Source organism: Macaca mulatta, chromosome 3 (assembly GCF_049350105.2).
Source record: "Macaca mulatta isolate MMU2019108-1 chromosome 3, T2T-MMU8v2.0, whole genome shotgun sequence".
Taxonomy (NCBI): Eukaryota; Metazoa; Chordata; class Mammalia; order Primates; family Cercopithecidae; genus Macaca; species Macaca mulatta.
The window spans coordinates 173954403-173975824 of record NC_133408.1 but is presented as its reverse complement, the minus strand read 5'-3'; the positions used below and the strand labels follow the sequence as shown (position 1 = coordinate 173975824).

Genomic DNA, 21422 nt, shown 5'->3' with positions numbered 1-21422 from the left:
GACTCAACCACGTAAACCAGGATGTGTCAACTTACCTAGATCATGCTTTTCCAACGGCCAGACAAGCAACGAGGTCTCAGGTGTTCATTACTGGTTTAAAACAACTTGAGTGGCATAAAGAGATTTGGCTGAGCTTAATCTGTCTGTGATGTCTTCCTTAAACATTGCTTAAACACATGCAAATGGAACACACTCACATTTACAGTATTTCTGCTGTGAATCCTGAAAGCTACATTCTTTCTTTTTATTCTGAAGGCTTCTCAGCTCCCCCAATCCCCTACACCTCTTTCTTTCATGGGCTCATTTTAAATGTGTTAAATCTAGGAAAAGATTTCATTAAAAGCAGAAAAACAGGTGGGAAAGAAAGAGATGAAAACACTCTTTGACAGTTCACTTCTGTTTTGCAGCTGTGAGAGCTGTAGATTGAATTGTGTTACCCCCGCTCACCAAGCTAATTAATTCTCTTTTTTGAAAAAGCCACGTCTCCTTCCTTCAATCAGTGTCAACAGCCAATTACAATCTTTCATCACCCAAAGTGTAATAACGCAAATGTTATCAAGAAAGAAAACAGTTGGACTGACAAGATTAGCAATTCACTCCTTCTTTCTTAATCTTGTAATCACATGGTATACAGCAGTTTACAATAATATACACCCAAGTTTGCTAGTAAATTACTCTATAAAGGCCGTGTGTAAATCCCCCATCATGTCATGTCTACACTTGGCACAGAAGCGCGTGTCTTCCTGTAGGAGACGCGGGATGAATTAAGATCGCTTCCTTAGAGAGCTTTCTCCTCATCCATTAACCACTGCAGAAGTTGTTAATTATGTAAAGAGAGGCACACTTGGTAGAATATAAAACCACGAATGGCATTTAGGGGTAACAGAAAACCGAGGCAGCTGACAGTGACAGAAGCTATTTCGCCAATGTTAAGATTAACACTTTGCTGTTATCTGCTGGAAGACAAAAAACTTCTTACTTTATGGGAGTCTTTGACTCCCATATTTGTTGATGTCATTTGGAATTTGTCCCTAAAGTCTTTGGAAAGCCCAAGTTCATTATCGGTACACTCCCCACAAGCCCGGAGGGTGTGAGTACAATGGGTATGAATTTTGCAACACAAACTGGGTTGTGAAAGGAATGGCACATAGAATTGTTATGAAGACTTTGATTTCAAGCGCTCATTTCCAGCCCTCATTCTGCCAGATTGGTAGAGCTCTCAAGCTCCACCTTTGCTAAGGCACCCTCATTTCCCTGGTGCCAAACAGAAACCCAGGAGGCTAATGTGATGTTTAAAAAATGAATGGGGGCTTCTGCATTTCTGCCCATTCTTGATTATTGTGGTCCCTGAAGCCTGGTGACCTTGCAGCTCCGGTACCTGACCCTGGAAACAATGCCTTGGCTACCCCTGGGCGTTTAACTCTGAGCATTTCCCTGGGTCCAAACCCTGGCTTACCTCAGGCAAGAGAGCACAAAGGGCTTGAAGTAGGGGAATAAAAGCTTGGCAAAGGGATTTTAATGAGTAAACATGGATGGCAGAGGCAGATCACATTCAGTGAAACACTGGAAGTGTAGCTTTGAGGTGGAGGAAGGATTGGGGCACCTCCTTAATTTAGAGCTTTCTGTCTTCCTGTTATTATTCTCCTAGATTCCAAGAGGACTCACCACAACCACCGCCATCTCTATCAAGTAGACGGTATGGCTTGTGCCCTCTGTGGTCTGTGGGGTCGCCTTGTCTCTGCTGCTGCTTCCATGCCCATTCCTTGACTTGCGATGCTGAAGGAGAATTTCTCTTTCTTGGGTGGCCACAGGAATATCAGTCAATCTTAGAAGATCTTATCTGAGAGTGATTACAGGTGAGAGTGATCCTCTGCTGAGGAACCGGGAGCACATTCCCTACTTTCCCAAAGTCCTCTGCATCATTTCTGCCAGGGCACCTCTAGGGCTCTCAGGCCAGAGGACTTGTGATGTGGTTTGGCCGTGTCCCCACCCAAACCTAATCTTGAGTTGTAGCTCCCATAATTCCCACTTGTTGTGGAAGGGACCCGGTGGGAGATAATTGAACCCTGGGGGCGGTTTCCCCCATACTGTTCTTGTGATTGTGAGTAAGTCTTATGAGATCTGATGGTTTAATAAGGGGAAACCCCTTGCGCTTGGTCCTTATTCTCTCTCTTGCCTACCGCCAATGTAAGACGTACCTTTCACCTTCCACCATGATTGTGAGGCCTCCCCAACCACGTGGCACTGTGAGTCCATTAAACCTCTTTTGCTTTATAAATTACCCAGTCTCACGTATGTCTGTATCAGCAGCGTGAGAACGGACTAATACGTGATCCTATAATTGAATGGTCTGGGAAGCCCAGGCCCCACAGTCACTACTGCTGGAGTCACACATAGTCAATCCAGGATCAGATATTGGCAGCCGACGGGTAATACAAAAAAAAAAATTCGAATGAGAACATATCCCCAAATCATCCTTGAGTAGCCAAAATGTAGTCATGGTGAAATAGATAATTGATGGAAGGCAGCGTTGTTGAGCTCAGTACGTTTAGTGCCTTGTGCTTGACTATCTCCCACCAAGAGTGAATGGAAATATTTCTATTTCAAATCAAACAAGAACACACACACTGCTGTGGATGCTGCGTGTTGAGTTCAATTCAAGCAGCTAAGGCACAGATTCCACAGCACACTTTGTCAGCACAGTCTGCAGGTGTTCAAAGGAGATGGTGAAAAGTCCGTGAGGTGCCTCTGCCATTTCCAGCCCCCAGAGTGCCCTTGGAGGGCATGGCCCACGCCCTGTTTTGCAAGCAGAAACTTGAGATGATACACAGAGTTCTAGAATGCATGACCAATGACAAGTTAGTGAAAATGGGCCATGAAGGATTAAGAATTTTAATTGTTTTTAAGTGTGCTATTCTAATTCTTTAATTGTTGAGTACCAGAATTCACAAGCACTGAGCTGAGCTATAGAAATACATAGCTGAAACACCTTGGTACTAATTTCAAGGTGCCTCCAACCCATCTGATGTGGTGGTTCTCACTAACCAAAGACAACTACTGAAAAATATTAGTGTTTTTCTTTCCAGTTTTTTCTTTGCCTATATGCCATATGCCAAAATTAATATCATACTAAATATACAGCTCTATGTTGTTTTATTCACTTAGCACTGTTTTGTATACATTTCTAATATTCTTTGAAAATGTGAGTTTTCATGACTTCATGACAGTCTATTATGTGGATGTTCCATAATTATTTAAACAAATTCATTATTGTTGATCATTTAACATTCACTGTTTCCAAACTTATTTTATTTTATTTTTATTTTTATTCATTTATTTTTTTTGAGACGGAGTCTCGCTCTGTCGCCCAGGCTGGAGTGCAGCCGCGCAATCTTGGCTCACTGCAAGCTCCGCCCCCGGGTTCACGCCATTCTCCTGCCTCAGCCTCCCGAGTAGCTGGGACTACAGGCGCCCGCCACCACACCTGGCTAATTTTTTGTATTTTTAGTAGAGATGAGGTTTCAGCGTATTAGCCAGGATGGTCTCGATCTCCTGACCTTGTGATCCTCCCGCCTCAGCCTCCCAAAGTGCTGGGATTGTGCCTGGCCCAAACTTACTTTACTATAAATAACAATCCCACAAACGTCTTTGTAGGTAAATATGTCTGCATTGATCAGATTTCCTTCCTAGAATATATCCCTAGAGATAGACATATTAGTCCATAGAATATAAATATTTAAGATTCTTAAAGACAATTTTGTGGCTGTATACTTTACCTAAGTCATTAGTCAAGTATATATTGGGCAAGCTATTAGGTGCCAGATAAGATGCTAGGTACCAGGAGTACATTGCTGAGCAAAATCAACAGAGTCCCTGTTCTTACAAATGTTATCATTGACCAAGAATCTAGATCTAATCTTGGAACAAGAATCTTTATAGATTTAATGTTAAATTCATGCAAAATTAAAAGCTTAGTGGAAGGAAAAATTAAGAACAAAAAGAAAGCTTTGACTCTTAGAATATCATTTATGCAAATAATTCCAGGAAACAAATGACATTAAAATGTGCTAAGCATTGTAGCAGCTGTCAAATTACCTATAAATTATGCATTGTGTTCAGTTAGTTAAGGTTATGGAGGAATATTGGAAAATGGTTTAACTACAAATGGTGTTCAAAGGAAGAAATAAAAATAATTATTTTACTCCCCAATTTAATAATGAAAAGGAATAATTTGCACACCAGAGGTGTTAGCTATTTGTTTTTTTGTTTGTTTGTTTGTTTTCTTTTGTTTTTTGTTTTGTTTTGTTTTTTTTGCAAAGTTATCTAGGAAAGGCTACCAAAAATGCTAGGAATGGGAAAATTTAAGAGGAAGAAAGAGTCTATTGGGAATTTCTGCATAATGTGACGAATCAAGTTGACATGAATGGGTTCTCCTCCTGTTCCAAATCCATAGATAGTCCAGAGGAAAGTGTGACAAGGAAGAGAGGGGGAAAAAGATGAAAGGATAATAATTAAGCCACAAACTAGGAGAACATGTTTGCGTACATACAACAGATAAAATATTAAAAAACAGCATTCAGAAAGAACTCCTAAAATCAGTAAGGAAAAGACAACTAAATAGAAGAACAGGCAAAAAAGGCATGAACAATATTTCACAAAAATAGGAATTTCACAGAATAGAAAACACCCAATGGTCACTAAACAGGAAAGGATACTTGATCACATTAATAATTAAAGAAATGCATTTTAAATCCAGAGTGACATATCACATTACATTCATCAGATTGGCCAAAATTGGAAAGCCAGGAAATATTAAGTTTGGACAGAGAGTGTACGCACAGAAACTTTTTATATACTACTGTGTAGCTCAAATTGGTAGAGCCAACTTGAGAAATAACTTGAATTTATCTTTTAAGGCTGAAGACCTGTCTGCCCTGCAAACAGAAATTCCACTCCTGGATATACCCATAGAGAAACTCTTTCACATGTGTACCAGCAGACATACATAAGATTTTTCATAATAGAACTGCTTACTTTGCAAAAAACTGGAAAGACCAAAATTGCTGTTGACAAGAGAATGGAAAAGTGAAAAAGTAATGAATGTACTATAGCTTCAGCCATCAACAAAGCTGAATCTCAAAAGCATAAGGTTGAGCATAAAAAGCCAGACTCAGAAGACAACAAACAGAATGATAGGATTTTCATAAAGCTCAAAAATTAGCAACATCAAGCAACATGCCCTATTAACAAAACAAGGTAATCACAGTCTAGAAATTTACAATCGAGATTATCTCTACTTTTCTGGGCTTACATTTTAATAAGAGGAAACACATGGTAAACAAGATACATAATTAAAATAAATGTTAGATGTTGAAAAGTTCTCTGGAGACAAATGAAGCAGGCAGAGAGAAAGATGTGGGGTGTAGGTGGGGGCTCTAGACAGATGTTTAAATAGGATGATCAGGGAAGACCTGAGACGTTGATGTGTGAGCAAAGACCTGAGAAGATGAGGGAGCAAGCACTTTGGTGATCTGGGCAAAGAGTGTCCTGGGGAAAGTTATGGGAAATGCTCACACTCTCATCTGTAGCTCAGTTTCATAAGTGAAAGTCACGTTGCAGCACTGGTGCAATGAAATCAACCAGCATCCTTCACCTTCCATTATCTTGCCTTCCCTATTTCTCCATTTCCCTCCATCCTCTGGCATTCTGAGCCATATACTGATTAGTTTTTTAAGGACCTGCCCAAGAACAAGCAAGTGTAGTTATTATTTAGGCAAATTGAGTGACTCAAGCAAATCCTTATTTTGCAGAATTCATAGTTAGATCCAGAATTTTGCTGCAATTTACAAGAACTGCGATTTTAGGTAAATAGATTGGAGCTTTGTACCTAAGCTCAATGATCCGGTAAATGCAAAAATTTAAATATTCCACAGTGGCAATTCAGAATATTTTGACTTTATAATTGGCATGGTCTTTTATAGGAGTTAAAGAATTAGAGGCATGCATTAGGATAATAGAATAGAATTTTCAAGAGAACCTTATAAACCAGGTTGAAAATTAGATTTGGGGCTTTAGTGTCTGGGATTCTAATTTAACATGCTGTGGAATGCACCTCATCAAATTGCAAAAACTAATCTCTCATGCCAACAACTGCCTGGGTTAATAAAAAACCTGAAGTTTTTTACATGTTAGTAAACAAGAGAAAATATATAACTGCAGACCTTTCCCCTTCTTAAATGCAACCAAGTTGTATATGACCTTAGTGGAGCCACTTTGATTGATGGAAGCATTGTAATTAGTTAATCAAATTGCTCTCATTTTTCAGAGTTCTTGTTTGACAAAACTTCCTGCATATGATTTTAAAAAAGAGTAATAGCACAGATCCTGTCTGGTGCTACACTGATTTTTGTACTGAGTAGCTGTTCTTCATGTGTTAATTTCATCATCTTTCTAAACAACCCCCTGTGCTATTAACAGCATTTGGGATTGGGGTATTTTCATTAATCAACTTCTTTAGGGAAGGTTTTTTTTCAGAAAAGTAAACAATGATAACATAGAATGCTTATGCATTTGGAAATCTAAATGGCACATGTATGAATATGCATGCAATGTCTCACCAATATTGCTATGAGAAGTGTTTGTTTTAGAGGGTTTGATGTGATTTGGGAGAGGAAGGAAAGGCACGTTTTCCAGGTGCCCTCACACCTCTTCTTCCCCCGCCACAGACATTGCCTGGGCACTGCACTGTGAGAAGACCGTTAGACCACAGAATTTAAGAGTTGTTGCTATTCATAGACTTCTAGCTAAGGCCTAATTTTCATTTTTTCCCATTTCTCTTTTAGATTTTGGTTTATTCGTTTTGGTAAGCAGATAAATACTATGTATCTATATATATATTACAAATATAAACATATATATGTGTATTACATACAGCTATGTATTGCTTTAATGAGTTTTTCTCGTTCTAGTTTTATTCTTTTGTTTCCTATTTATATTCATCCTATTGTGCAATTTATCTATTTAAATATTTAGGTTCTCTATTTTGTCCTTTAAGATTTATTATTACATGTTTTAATGTTACACCTTAAAAATACTTATTTTGAACTGTTGGTTTAGAATAGTTCTTTTATTTTTTCTTTTTTATTATACTTTAAGTTTAGGGTACATGTGCACAACGTGCAGGTTTGTTACATATGTATACATGTGCCAAGTTGGTGTGCTGCACCCATTAACTCGTCATTTACATTAGGTATATCTCCTAATGCTATCCCTCCCCTCTCCCCCACCCCACTTCAGGCCCCGGTGTGTGATGTTCCCCTTCCTGTGTCCAAGTGTTCTCATTGTTCAATTCTCACCTATGAGTGAGAACATGCGGTGTTTGGTTTTCTGTTCTTGTGATAGTTTGCTGAGAATGATGGTTTCCAGCTGCATTCATGTCCCTACAAAGGACATGAACTCATCCTTTTTTACGGCTGCATAGTATTCCATGGTGTATATGTGCCACAGTTTCTTAATCCAGTCTGTCATTGATGGACATTTGTGTTGGTTCCAAGTCTTTGCTATTGTGAATAGTGCTGCAATAAACATGTGCATGTGTCTCTATAGCAGCATGATTTATAATCCTTTGGGTATATCCCTGGTAATGGGATGACTGGGTCAAATGGTATTTCTAGTTCTAGATACTTGAGGAATCGCCACACTTTCTTCCACAGTGGTCGAAGTAGTTTACAGTCCCACCAACAGTGTAAAAGTGTTCCTATTTCTCTACATCCTCTCCAGCACATGTTGTTTCCTGACTTTTCAATGATCATTAGAATAGTTCTTTTAACTTCTCAAGTGTCTACCTTTAGCAAGTCTAATATAGAAATGTCCTATACCATGGTATTTATTTTTTATGTGTGTTTTTATTTATTCCTGATTTCTTGGGTCTGAAATTCTTGTTCGCAAGCATTTGAATATCTTACTGATTTCATTTTTTAATCTCTCTACATTTAAATTATTTCTCACATGTATGAAAGGAAACAGAAAGTTAGACTCACATGACCCACATGTAGAGTGATCATGAAATTATTGTCTGCATGAGGATACTTTTGAGGGTGACAGGGACCTCTGTTAATAATTTTGCTGAGACAATAGACATAAACTGAGGCAGCCAAGGGCAGACCAAGGTGCATGGATCTCTCAACCCACAGGGAAGCTTCTAGGTCTTCCCCTCCCCCTGCATCGTGCATTCCCAGGCACCATGAAATGCAGAGCTGCATTTCTGGGGATTTTCTAATAGATCTTCCATACCTTCCAAACCTGTCTGGGCAAACAAACTTATAAAAGGAAAAATAGCTCATGTTTATATGGAACATCGATCATCTGACAAGCACTTTACATGAACAGTTCAAGGGGAATGGGGTATAAACTTCCCCTGAAGGTAGATGTAGCCTCTTCCAGAACAGGTATGGTGTAGCTAGTTCTGCTTCTCCCACGTTTTTATGAGTTTCTCTGTGCCTCAAACCCAGTGGTCTCTGATATCCTTCCCGTTGGATTTGGGGCCAGTCTTGCCAACAGCATAGGAGGAAAAGGTCAGAGAAAGCATCCATTGGCAATGATACCTCCACAGTCCTGGTTGACTGATGAAAAAAAACATATAACCATAGGGAAATGGTACTGGAGAGGCCCCCGAAACGCTGTCGACCTGCTCCCTGCCTTCCTCTGACCTGCATATGCTCATGTGTATTTGTGGCTGACTCTTTTCCCTGGCAAACAAAAGGAGTTTTCTGCTATATGCAGATCCTTGGTTCCTTTTCATCATGACGAGGATGCTGGGAACGGCAGCAAGGATTAGCCTTAGGAAGGATTCCTCTTAAAATAAGAGAACTGTGCTTCAGCTGAACACCTTCTCACCTGACAGCCCCCTAACTGGACAGACATGGTCCTCTTGGATTGCCAGAACTTTAGCCAGATCCATGCCACCTCTCCAGACAGACCTTGGCTGCCCCTGAGGAGCGGCTGGTCTCTTATAATAATTATTGCCACCTTAATTTATTGAATCTGGGATGTAGTACATTGTAATATACACCATCATTTTCTATCCCACCAAGAAAGAAAAACAATGCTGCCAGTTCAGCCATGGCATGCCATCAATTTTTAAATGTGCCCTGAGTTTAGAGATATTAAAATGTGAAAAACGCCCTCTTAAAATCAATGGAATACTTTTTTTTCCCTTCTATTTTCTACCACTTGATTATTAATTCTCTTCCAAGATGCAGCCACAGGGAATTGAGGACTTGAGGCTAGAGGCCTGCCTGATATTGTTCAACCTGATTCATGATATGCCCCCATCCATCTCCCCCACCCCGTCCCCCACCATTCTGTGAATGACACCGCCATCAGTCCTTCCATGACTGAGCCTAACAGATGAAGAAACAGAGAGCAGAGTAAATTGCCTAAAGTCAGACTCCTAAAAGGAATGAACCAGGATTTGAACTCAGGAATTCTGACAGCAGTCTCCCACCGTGAATAATTCTATAATAATACCTTCCTACATAGTTAGACATGTCTGTCAAATCACGCCTTTGGTGAGGGCAGGGAGAATTGTGATTTCATATTCTATAGTCTACATTAGAGGACGTTACAAGGAATAGAAGTGGCTTTGTCAAACTCAAGACTGTATTTAATGCCTATAAGCTACTGAGAGTGTGGTCCATACCTTCATACTGTTGCCCCCTTTGGGAGAATTGGGAAAGTAAGTCTCTGAAGTCATTATCAAGAAAAGCTGTGCTGCTTCTGAGCAACTGTTTGACTTATGGTCTTAGGGTCACCATGAGTCTTGCTACTGTGGAATGGAGCTTGCTTCTTTCTTTGCTTTGGCTACCAGGAAGCTTAATTTTGTGACTCTAACAATTGGAGCTTGCATTTGATATATTAAACATTTTTCTTTCTTTTTGCCCCAACATCCTTGCCCTTTTTGTGCTTTATCTAATTGAATTGAATTTACTACTAAATATTCTCAAAGATTTTTGGAATGAGATGATATAAAAATACATAAATACACACATTTTTATGAACTTTTGAAAACTTAGTGCTCTCTAGAAATTGGAGTGCAGATAAACCTGGTTAATATGGTAGCATATAGGCAGCTACCTATCCTAAACTTCTCATTCAATGAATTTGTCAAAGGGGTGAAAGGCAACAGCTTGATAAAATCCAGGAAAAAGCTTCAACAATAACAAGAGTAACTGGTAGTAGAAATAACATCTAAAGTTAAGTCCATATGCCAGAGTCTTGGTATTTCCACTGAGCACAGTATCCTGAGCATAACAGAAAAAAGATACATATCCTGGGAATAGCAAAAGAAATGCAAAGAAAAAAATTCTGTCATTTCTCACCTCTCATCTCTCCTGCTGGAATACAGAAATCAAGCAGACTCTTCTATTACCATGTAGTTTCCAAAATGCTCCTTTCCCCTCACTTTCTTTTCTGGCGTTTAGATCAAGAATTTGACCATGAGACAGTCATCATATAAAACAATTGGTAGTAAACATTTAAATTACTAAAAAGTTCAGAGAGAACTGCAATAACATACATATTGAATACAAAGTCAAAATAGCTCTTAAAGATTTATTTGAAAAAAAAGGAGATGGGATTCTATAAACTGAGTCTGTAATTTCTAATTAAACTTATAATTGTGGGAATGGAAAAGATAGGGAAAAACGAAAAACAATAAATACTATGTTATATATCAGAGTAGAGAAAAATATACCTTTCAAATTACTATAAATGAAACGAGCAAAAAAATGTATAGCAAAAAGTGTAAACCAATAAGTGAAATAGCAAAACATCAGTGTCAAACTCAATAAAAAATATAAAACAAAATGGTAGAAATAGGACTGAACTTAGTATGAAAAATAAATTAAAATAGTTTTGCTCTACAACTGAAATGAAAGATTTGAATTGAGTTAAGGAAGATCAAGAGTGAGACCAAAATTAAATTACATTGAAAAGATAAGATTGAAAGGATAGGTATAGAAGGCAAATAAAAATAAGCACAGGTGGCACTGATATTTTCAAAGGAAAGTTCAAAGCAAAAACAATTCAATACAACAATGAAACAAAAAGGACTCCTTTCCATTGAAACAAGATGAAATCTGTAATTATGGTATAATACTCCTGTGCATTTATGAGCTGATTAACATAACATCAAAATTTATATAGCAAAAAACTATTTGATATATAAGAAGAAAGAGACTGAAACACAATTACAATTAGGTACTGAAATCCCACACCATCTATTACAGAACAAGTTGATAAAAATAAGAGGATGTATCTAGGTAATTTAAATAACATAATCAGTAAAACTGAATTAGTAGATGTAGCAAAAGTTTATATCACAGATTTTCTTTTCAATTCCACTGATTTTCTAAAATTGAGCACATTACAATAAGGCACAAAGAACATTAATAAAATTTAGAAATATAAACTATATAAGTCAAACTTTTATTTCTTTATTGTAATTCACCAAAACTAGAACTTATAAGGAAGAAAACTCTCAAAATGACTGTTGGATCATAAAGCACAAAACTGTAATGATAAACCCTTTATAATTGCACTGTCCATTGTGGTAGTCACTAGTCACATGTGATTATCTACCTTTCAATTAATTTAAAACAAGTAAAATGAAAAGTTCAGTTTCCCAGTCACACCAGTCACATTTCAAGTGCTCAACAACTACACGGAGCTGGTGGCCACCACAGTGGACAATGTACGTATTTCTATACCTTTCCATCATCACAGAAAGCTCTATTGGACTGTGCTGCTTGTGGAAGGCAGGATTTGTGCGTATACACAACAAACACTACATAGCAAAATATAGAGCTAAAAACTTCTCTATTTAAAATAAATGAAGACCAATAACAAACTGAGATGGATATTTATAACAAACGGGAACCACATAGTTAATATTGAATAGACTATTATTAATGTTGAATCACTTTCACAAAAATATAAGAGAAAACACTAACATCCCGGAATAAAAATGTAACAAAGACATGAGCCAACAATTCGTGGTTCAATTAAGAAGGAAATACTAACAAAAAATAAGCATATGAACAATAGTAAACCTAATCAGTAAAATAACATATTTTTCAACAAACAAATTAATAATTCTAAAAAAGTATAATATACTTTATGCTAATGAGGCTGTGTTCATATGATCACTCACAAACTGCTGAAGGCCAAAAGTTAAAAAACTTGACAAAATCATTCTAGAAAGCCCCCATTCAACCTTGTGGAGCAGCAGTTCTCAAATCTATTTGCACAGTGGACTCACTCTGGGGACTTTAAAAAAAATGCAATGCCTGAGCTTCCCTGCCCATAGATTCTTATTGAATTGGCTTGGGTTGGAGAGTGGGCTTTGGTATTTTGGGAGCTTATAAAGAGTCTGATATGCAGACCAGGTTGAGAACAACTACTTCGGAGGCATAACCTCAGGGACCACGGTACCGTAGACATCTCATCTGAGTGTGGGACTCTGAGAGGAAGGGCATTCATGCCCACTGCCTGGCTCTACCATAGAGAGCTCTACCAGGCATCAGGTTCGCCAAGTTCTCAATATGTCCATATCCCAATGTGTCTTCCCCTAGTCAGGGGAAGACCAGGTGTGTGTCAAGGCAGAGAAGGGCTGAGCCTGACTCTTGGCACAGGGAGCAGTTGATTTATTATGTGCTTTCATGAAGGGAACCAAAGTTCCATGAAGAAGACTGTTGACACACCTGGAGAGCTCAGAATGATGGGGCTGCAGCCACAGCCAGGCATGCATTCTGGCAAATAGACAATACCCAAGACTTTCTCATGAATTCAGGGAGGAACCTAATGTCTCCCCTGATGCCTTGAAACCCCACAAACCCCTGGAAATTGGATAAAATCCAAAGTAAAATGCAAGAGAGGAGAAACTGTAAATTAATTGAGATTGTCCTGAATTGACTGAGAATAAGATTAATTCTTTCACTTTGGATTTGCACTTCAAATTAAAAGTTTGTGGCCTGAAGTATTCATACTCACCATAGATGCATTATCTAGTTTAATCATCACAAGACTCTTAACAAGCAATTCTGTTAGTTTTATAAATGATAGTACTGTCACTCAGATAGAAAGTAATTTACATTTCTTATACTTTGTGCCTTATATACTTTGATGTCATGTTATTCAACTCATTAAGGCTTATAACTGTTATTACACCTTAATAATGGGATGTACCTGACTTAATGTAAAAGGTGTTTTATGTATCATTTAATGATTTTTGTCTTGACTTCTCCTTTGTCTGATTGTAATATTCCTATCCCTCCTTGCTTCTTATTTGTGTGGTATTTACTCCTGATTCTTCTGTAAGCATTTCTTACATACTACTGACTTTTCTACAACCATCCAGCAATACAGGAAGGAATGGAGGGAGGTAAGAAGGGAAAGGAAAGAAGAGAAGGGAACAGAAACCCTATCACAGTGAGAAGTTTTTTGACCTATCAGTATGAATAAGTAGGAAAAAACGAAAAAGGAAATAAATGGTTTGAATAATACAATTAATATGATTGAATTAATACATACTGCAAATGTTTGTACCCTACAAAGAAAACTCCCTCTTCTCAATACTTATTCATGGTAAAACTCTTAGTAAACCGGGAAGAAAATGAAGCTTCTTTCTCCAAAGAAGTTTATCTACCTAAAATCTATAGCAAATCTCACACTTAATAGTGAAGCATTAGACAGATTCAGATGGGAGACAAGGATGCTCGTTATCATCGTTTCTATTCAACATTGTATTGAAGGTTGTCTCCAGTGCAGCTTAGTAAAGAAGAAAGGAAAGGAAAAAAGAAAATAATAACAAGAATGGAAAGAAAGGGAACATTGTTATTTTTTATTATACTATCTGCATAGAAATCCTGAAAGAATCTATAGTACATTGTCAGAATTAATACACAGGGTTATCTGTAGAAATGAATTGCATTTTATACACCAGACAGAGAAAATATAACCTTTAAAAACATTCAATTTACGACAACCAAGATAAAACACATCTAGGAATAAATCTCACTAAAGATACATTTGTCCTTTATGAAGAAAAGTATACAATTTTATTAAAGAAATTAATGAAAACCTACATAAATAGAGAATGTTTATAGATAGAGAGAGAAAATATCATAAAAAAGAGAAGCCTCCTCAAATTTTTGAATTAAATGTAATTCTAACCAACTCCAAGTGAGGCGTTTATAGAATTTGAAACATAAATCCAAGTATTTATGGAAACAATCTATGAGAGAGAAGGTCTTACAAACTAGGAGGGGAGAGTAATGGGACAATTGGAATTAAAAAAAATTCAGTCCTATCTCACATCATACACAGAAGTTCATTCCAAGTAAAATATAGGCCTAAATTAGAAGAGCGAAACTTAACAAAAATTTAGAAAAATATCTGAGATATATATATCTGTCATAAGTTTATGACAATAGGATAAAAAAGAAACTCATAAGATATAAAAAGTACAAATCAAAAAGAAAAAGATTGACAAAGTTGGCCATATAAAAAACTTTCATTCATTAAAATATAACTTTTTAAAAGTTGAAAAGATAAGTCACTACCTGGAAAAAGATCCTTGTAATATGCATAATTAACAAAGAATTATTAACCAGAATATATAAATACATCAAATCAATAAGAAAAAGATAATAACTCAATTTAAAATTGGGCAAAACACATAAACAGGCAATTCACAGAAGAGAACCATAAGTGGCCAATAAGCTTATTTAAAAGGTTCAACTTTACTTCACAATTGGAGAAATTCAAACTAAACACCTAACACCACAATGAGATTACATTAACATTTATTGGATTAGCAAACAAAAGACTATTAATGCCACTTGTGGAAAATGTGAAAAAAATGAGCACTCTCTTACGTGTTGTTGAGAGCGTATTACAGCAACCATTATAGTAATATCTGATAGTTAAATATTTGTATACCTATAATGCAGCAATTCCACCCCTACACAAGAATGTTTTTAGCTGCATCCTTTGTAATAACAAACATGTGGAAACAAATTTAGTGTTCACCAACAGAAAAGTGAATAAATTACCATATATTCTTACAGTGTAATATTATATAGCAATGAAAATTATGAAACTACAATAATAAAAACTATGTGGATTACTCTTACAAACATAATGTTGAGAAAAAAGTTAATTGCTGAATACGTGTAGTGTAACATGAAGTATTGACTCATGGAGAACAACAGTATATATTGTTAGGAATAGACACATATATACCAAAAGTGTAAAAAATTCATGGGAAGGATAAAAAACTAAACTGAGAATAATGGTTATGTCAGGGTGGGAAATCAGAAAAATATAATTAGAAAGGATACAAAATGGGCCTTAAATATATTAGTAATGTTTTGTTTTTTAAAGTGGGTATGTTGTGGGCTTAGAGTTTTATTGTATTATTCTTCTTCACTTGTAAGATGTAAGTCTTGTGCATTTTTAAAAGATCTGCATCTAAAAACTTCATTTTGCTGAGTGAGTATAGTTTAATTTCTGTTTCCAAATGCTCATTGTTAGTATGCAGAAATACAATTGATTTTTTGTATCGATCTTGATAACTGAGACCTTAATGAACACATTTAGTCATTCTAAGAGTTTTTCTTTTCTAGATTTCTGGGAATTTGCTCTGTAGATCATAATATTATCTGCAGATAAGGATTTCTTTCTTTCTAATGTGTATTCTTTTTATTACATTTTCCTGCTTTATTGCACTGGCTTGAACTTCTGGTCCTATGTTAAATGAGTGATGAAAGTAGTCACCTTTGCCTTGTTATTCTCAGAGAGAAACCATTCGGCCTGTAACCACTAAGTATGATTTTAACTGTAGATATTTTGTAGCTGTTCTTTATCAAGTTGAGGAAGGTCCCCTCTATTCCTAGACTTCTATTGTGAATGGGTGTTGGACTTTGTCAAGTGCTTTTCCTGCATCAATTTGTATATTCTGATTTTTCCTCTTTAGCCTATTATTATGATAGTTTTCACTGGTTAGTTTCAACTGTCGCACCAACCTGGCATCTCTGGATTAAATCCCACTTGGTCACAGTGCACACATCTTTTATGTATTGCTGAATTTTATTCGCTCATGAAATATTTACCAGGGTGGAATGTATCCAGAGCCACAGAAGAACTTCAATAAATTTAAAGAATTGAGGCTGGGCACACCTCTAATCCTAGCACTTTGGGAGGCTGAGGCAGGAGGATCACTTGAGGCCAGGAATTTAAGACCAACCTGGACAACATGGTGAGACCTCATCTCTACAAAAAAAGAAACTTAGCCAGGTGTACTGGCACACACTTGTATTCCCAGCTAGTTGGGAGGCTGAGGCAGGAGGGTTGCTTGAGCTCAGGAGGTCAAGGCTGCAGCAAGCTATGGTGGCACCACTGCACACTAGCCTGGGCAACAGAGAGAGACCTTCTCTCAAAAAAAAAAAAAAATTGAACTCATATAGAGTATGTCTCTGACCACGATGAAATCAAACTAGAAATTAACAACAGAAAGATAACAGGAAAATCTGTAAGTATCTGGAAATGAAACAACACACTTCTAAATAATCCGTGGATCTACAAGGAAGTCTAAAGGGAATTAAAAATTCATTGAACTGAGTAAGAAAGGAATCCCTCCTCCTGATTTTTTGGAATAGTTTCAGTAAGATTGGTAGTAGCTCTTTGTACAACTGGTAGAATTTGGCTGTGAATCTGTCTAGTCCTGGGCTTTTTTGGCTAATATTTTGTTAAGAATTTTTGCAGCCAGGCGCGGTGGCTCACACCTGTAATCCCAGCACTTTGGGAGGCCAAGGCGGGCAGATCACAAAGTCAGGAGATGGAGACCATCCTGGCTAACACGGTGAAACCTCGTCTCTACTAAAAATACAATAAAAATTAGCTGGGTGCAGTGGCGGGCGCCTGTAGTCCCAGCTACTCGGGAGGCTGAGGCAGGAGAATGGCGTGAATGTGGGAGGCAGAGCTTGCAGTGAGCCGAGACGGAGCCCCTGCACTCCAGCCTGGGAGACAGAGCGAGGCTCTGTCTCAAAAAAAAAAAAAAAAGAATTTTTGCGTATATAAGTGATACTGGTTTGTATTTTTCTTTTTTTATATTGTCTGTCTGATTTTGGTATCAGGGTAATATTGGCCTCATAAAATGAGCTGGGAAGTTTTCCTTCCTCTTCTGTTTTCTGGAAGAGATTGTATAGAATTGGTGTGAATGCTTCAGTTAGCAATTGGTTCTTCAGTGAAAGCATTTGGGTTTGGAGATTCTTTTTCAAATTCAATTATAAATTCTTTAATTCAACCTAATTCTTCGATTTCCTTAATATATTTATAGGGTTATTTGAATTACCTATGCCATGCAGCGTGAGTTATGGGAGTTTGTGTTTTTTAAGAAATGAGTTTATTTTATCTAAATTGTCAAATTACATATGTAGAGTTGTTTATAGCATTTCCTTATTATCTTTTTGATATTCAAGGAGTCTGTAGTTTCATCATCCCGTATTTCATTTATATTATTGTTAATTTGTATTAAACTATATTATCTTCATACATTTTTACTAAATAGATAGTCCATTTTATTATGTTTTCGAAGAATCAGCTTTTTGTTTTATTGATTTTCCTCTATTGTTTTTTCCACTTTCATTAATGTCTGCTCTTTATTCTTTTCTTCTGCTTGATCTGGGTTTATTTTGCTTTTGTTCTGGTTCATGAGATAGGAGCTTATTGATTTAAGACTTTTCTTGCCTAATGTAGGCATTTAGTGGTATAAATTTCCCTTTCAGCACTGTTTTAGATGCATACTACAAATTTTGATATGGCATATTTTCATTTTTATTCAGTTAAACGTATTCTATTTTATTTTTTTTAATTTTAGATTCTGGGGGTACTTGTGCAGGTTTGTTACACCGGCATATTGCATGATGCTGAGGTTTGGGCTTCTAGTGAACCCGTCACCCAAATAGTGAACATGGTACCCAATAGGAATTTTTTCAAACCTTGCCTCCTCTATTAGTCCGTTTTCACGCTGCTGGTAAAGACATACCAGAGACTGGGTAATCTACAAAGAAAAAGAGGTTTAATGGACTCACAGTTCCACATGGCTGGGGAGGCCTCACAATCATGGCAGAAGGTGAAAGGCACATCTTAATGGCAGCAGGCAAGAGAGAATGAGAGCCAAGCAAAAGGTGAAACCCCTTATAAAACCATCATTTCTCGTGAGGATTATTCACTACCCATGGGAACAGTATGGTGGAAAGTGCCCCATGATTCAATTATCTCCCACAGGTCCCTCCCACAACACGTGGGAATTATGGGAGCTACAATTCAAGGTGAGATTAGAGTGGGGACACAGCCAAACCCTATCACTCCCCACCCTTTTGGAATCCCAGTGTCTATTGTTGCCATCTTTATGTCCATGTGTACCCATTGTTTAGCTCCCACTTGTAAGTGAGAGGATGCGATATTTGATTTTCTGTTTCTGAGTTATTTCACTTAGGATAATGGCCTCTGGCTGCATCCATGTTGCTACAAAGGACAGGTTTTCATTCTTTTTATGGCTGTGTAGTATTCCATATTTTTACTCTTTCCATTTTTCTTTCTTCCTTCATGATCTTTCAGGTTTCCTTCTTTTATCATTTCCATTCTGTTTCAATAATTTCCTTCAACTATTCTTTTAGGATAGGTTTGTTGGCAACAAATTATTTTTGTTTTCTTTCATCTCAGAATGTCTTGATTTCTCTTTCATACCCGAAGAGGATTTAGCTGCCTCCGATTTCCCTGCCCTACCTGGTCATCTCCTTCATGGTCCTCTGGCTCCACCCTCACCAATCCCAAGAAAAGAACTTTCATCAGCTTCTGTTTGAGAGCAGGACTAGGGGGAGCACAGGAGCCAACAGCAAATTGTGTTACAACCAAATTTGTCACAGGGAAGTAGATTATTAAAAGGGGTTTTGATACTTTAAAAAGGAAAGTCATTAGAGGATTATGATACTCAAAATATTTAACAATGAGTATAGTACTATGTGGAGGCTTCTCTTTTCACTAGTCATCATGCACAGAGTACTCAGAGAAGAGACCATTTACCAGTACAAAGGAATGTATCTCAAAGTTTTAACAATCAGGATAGCCTTACTGGCACATATTAGCTGAATACCAGCCTTGTCTATAACTGCTCAGTGGAGGTGTTTCTTTTTAAGACAAGAAGTGAAACCACAAAGATGATGAAAGTTGTCTAAAAGTATATCTAATCACAAGCAGTCCATAATCAGAGTCAAAGAAGGGTGAAATAAAAGAATCAACTGTTACTCTTTATTGTTTCATGTTGCTAAAGCAAGTCAAGAACCCCCCAAAATTACATTAATTCCTTATGAGAGATGCAGTCAATATCATGTTGGTTACAAGTTAAATGGAACTCTGCAGTCCTTTCATAATCAGAACAAAATAAATCAATCCTCTAGCGCATACAGGAATGTTGTAAATGGACATGTTGAAATTTTAAGAGCACAATCCCAGTTGGATATACCAGAAAGCCACTCTGTATATCGCAGTGCAGGGATCTTGGGAGATTTTCCCATCTGATATTTCCGAGCAGGTAGCAGCTGGAAAAAATTTATTTATAGCTATAGAAAAAAAAGAAACGATATTTTTAAAAGCTAAGAATCATTCACATTCTAAAAAAACCTCACATCTTTAAAAATTATTTAAGAAACATTTTTTTTAATTAAAAAATCTAAAGACACCAGCCAAAGAATCACAAAAGAAACTGATTGAGAGAATTAAGGCAGATAGAACGTTCTTCTGTGGGTAATGGGTTGAGTGAGAAACAGCTGGATCCATGGCCAGGTAAGGCAAGGAATTCAACATCAGCAGAGCAAGTTTTCCATGTTAGGATCAGACATCAAGTGCTGGTCTACCTGCGGCCCTGAGGGATTGGAGGGAGGGTGGGTTTGACGTTGGAACCTGGGCGACTGATGACTGGGACCGAGTCTTTTCTGCGTTGGTGAGACTCTTTTTCACATGAAAATGATTGTATAGGCAGTGCTGTAAAACATTCAGAAAAAATGATAGTTAATCCCTTGGTTTCTTGGAACAAAGAAAATAAGTGTTGCATGATATAAGCACCAGAACAATTTCTAGAATTCATTCATGACAAACTATAAGAAATAAATGAGGCCAGGTGCAGTGGCTCATACCTGTAATCGCAGTACTTTGGGAGGCCAAGGTGAGTGGATCACTTGAGGCCAAAAAAAAAAAAAAAAAAAGAAAGAAAGAAAGACAGAAAGAAATGACATTCAAGGAAGAACAATAGTGGATGAGGTCAGACTATAGCACGTACATGGCTAACCAAGCCTTAGGTTGTATAGACTTGCCCAACGACCGCAGGATACTACAGCGTGCAGTCACTAGCGATTCTTCCACCTGCTCATGCCCTCTGTAACAATGCTCCACTAGGTACTCCTTCACAATCGTACACATGTACGCAAACACACACACACACACACACACACAGTGAAGTGAAGTTCTTCCTATAGAAGCTTCATTTAATGCCCTCTAAAGATTGGCCTGCTCACCAAGCAGGAAGACATCTGGATCTCGGTTTCTCCAGGGACTGTGGGAAGCAGGAGGAGTTTAGAAGATAGAGAAGAAAGGTAGAGGCATGGTGGCCATAGCAGAATTCTCACTGGTAAGAAAGCAGAGTAGCAGGGATTGAGAAAGTAAAGCAGAGGATTCTATAGAGAGTGAGAGAAACGGAAATGACGGATAGGAATATGAAGACCGGATCTATTGGCCAAACCAAAGCAACGAAAAGTCAAAGGGAACATTGACCTTTTTAGGATATATTCAAAGAAAAAATAAGACATTGTTTGAGAGGATATTGTTATCAGCAAAAGAAAAGAAAAAAACTCCTCCTTTTTAAAATTTTTTTACTTTTTTGAGACCAGGTCTCACTCTGTCACCTAGGCTAGAGTGCAGTAGTGCGATCTCAGCTCACTGCAACCTCCACCTCCCAGGTTCAAATGGTTCTCATGCCTCGGCCTCCTGAGTGGCTGGGATTACAGGCATGTGCCACCACCACGCCTAGTCAATTTTTGTATTTTTGGTAGAGATGGGGTTTCACCATGTTGGCTAGGCTAGTCTCGAACTCCTGACCTCAGGTGATCCTCCCGCCCTCAGGTGATCCTCCTGCCTTGGCCTCCCAAAGTGCTGGGATTACAGACATGAGCCACTGCGCCCAACCACATTCGACTTTAAATCTTAGCAAATTTCAGTTTATTAAAGAAATTGTTGTGCATTTATAAAATACTGTTGTGAATGATGAGTGTTGAAGGGGTCTGCAAATAAAATTTACTTGAAAGTAA

At 37.6% G+C, this 21422-nt stretch overlaps 1 protein-coding gene across 1 annotated transcript in view; it reads right to left on the bottom strand.

Annotated features, from left to right (window-relative positions):
- Positions 1-19359: 19359 nt before the first annotated feature.
- The window catches only part of LRGUK (leucine rich repeats and guanylate kinase domain containing), a 129358-nt gene continuing 127295 nt past the window's right edge, over positions 19360-21422 (bottom strand). The window contains exon 20 of the mRNA XM_001100217.5: positions 19360-20103. Coding sequence (XP_001100217.4) covers positions 19973-20103 — 131 coding nt within the window. The 3' untranslated portion in view covers positions 19360-19972. The remainder of the gene's footprint in view (positions 20104-21422) is intronic.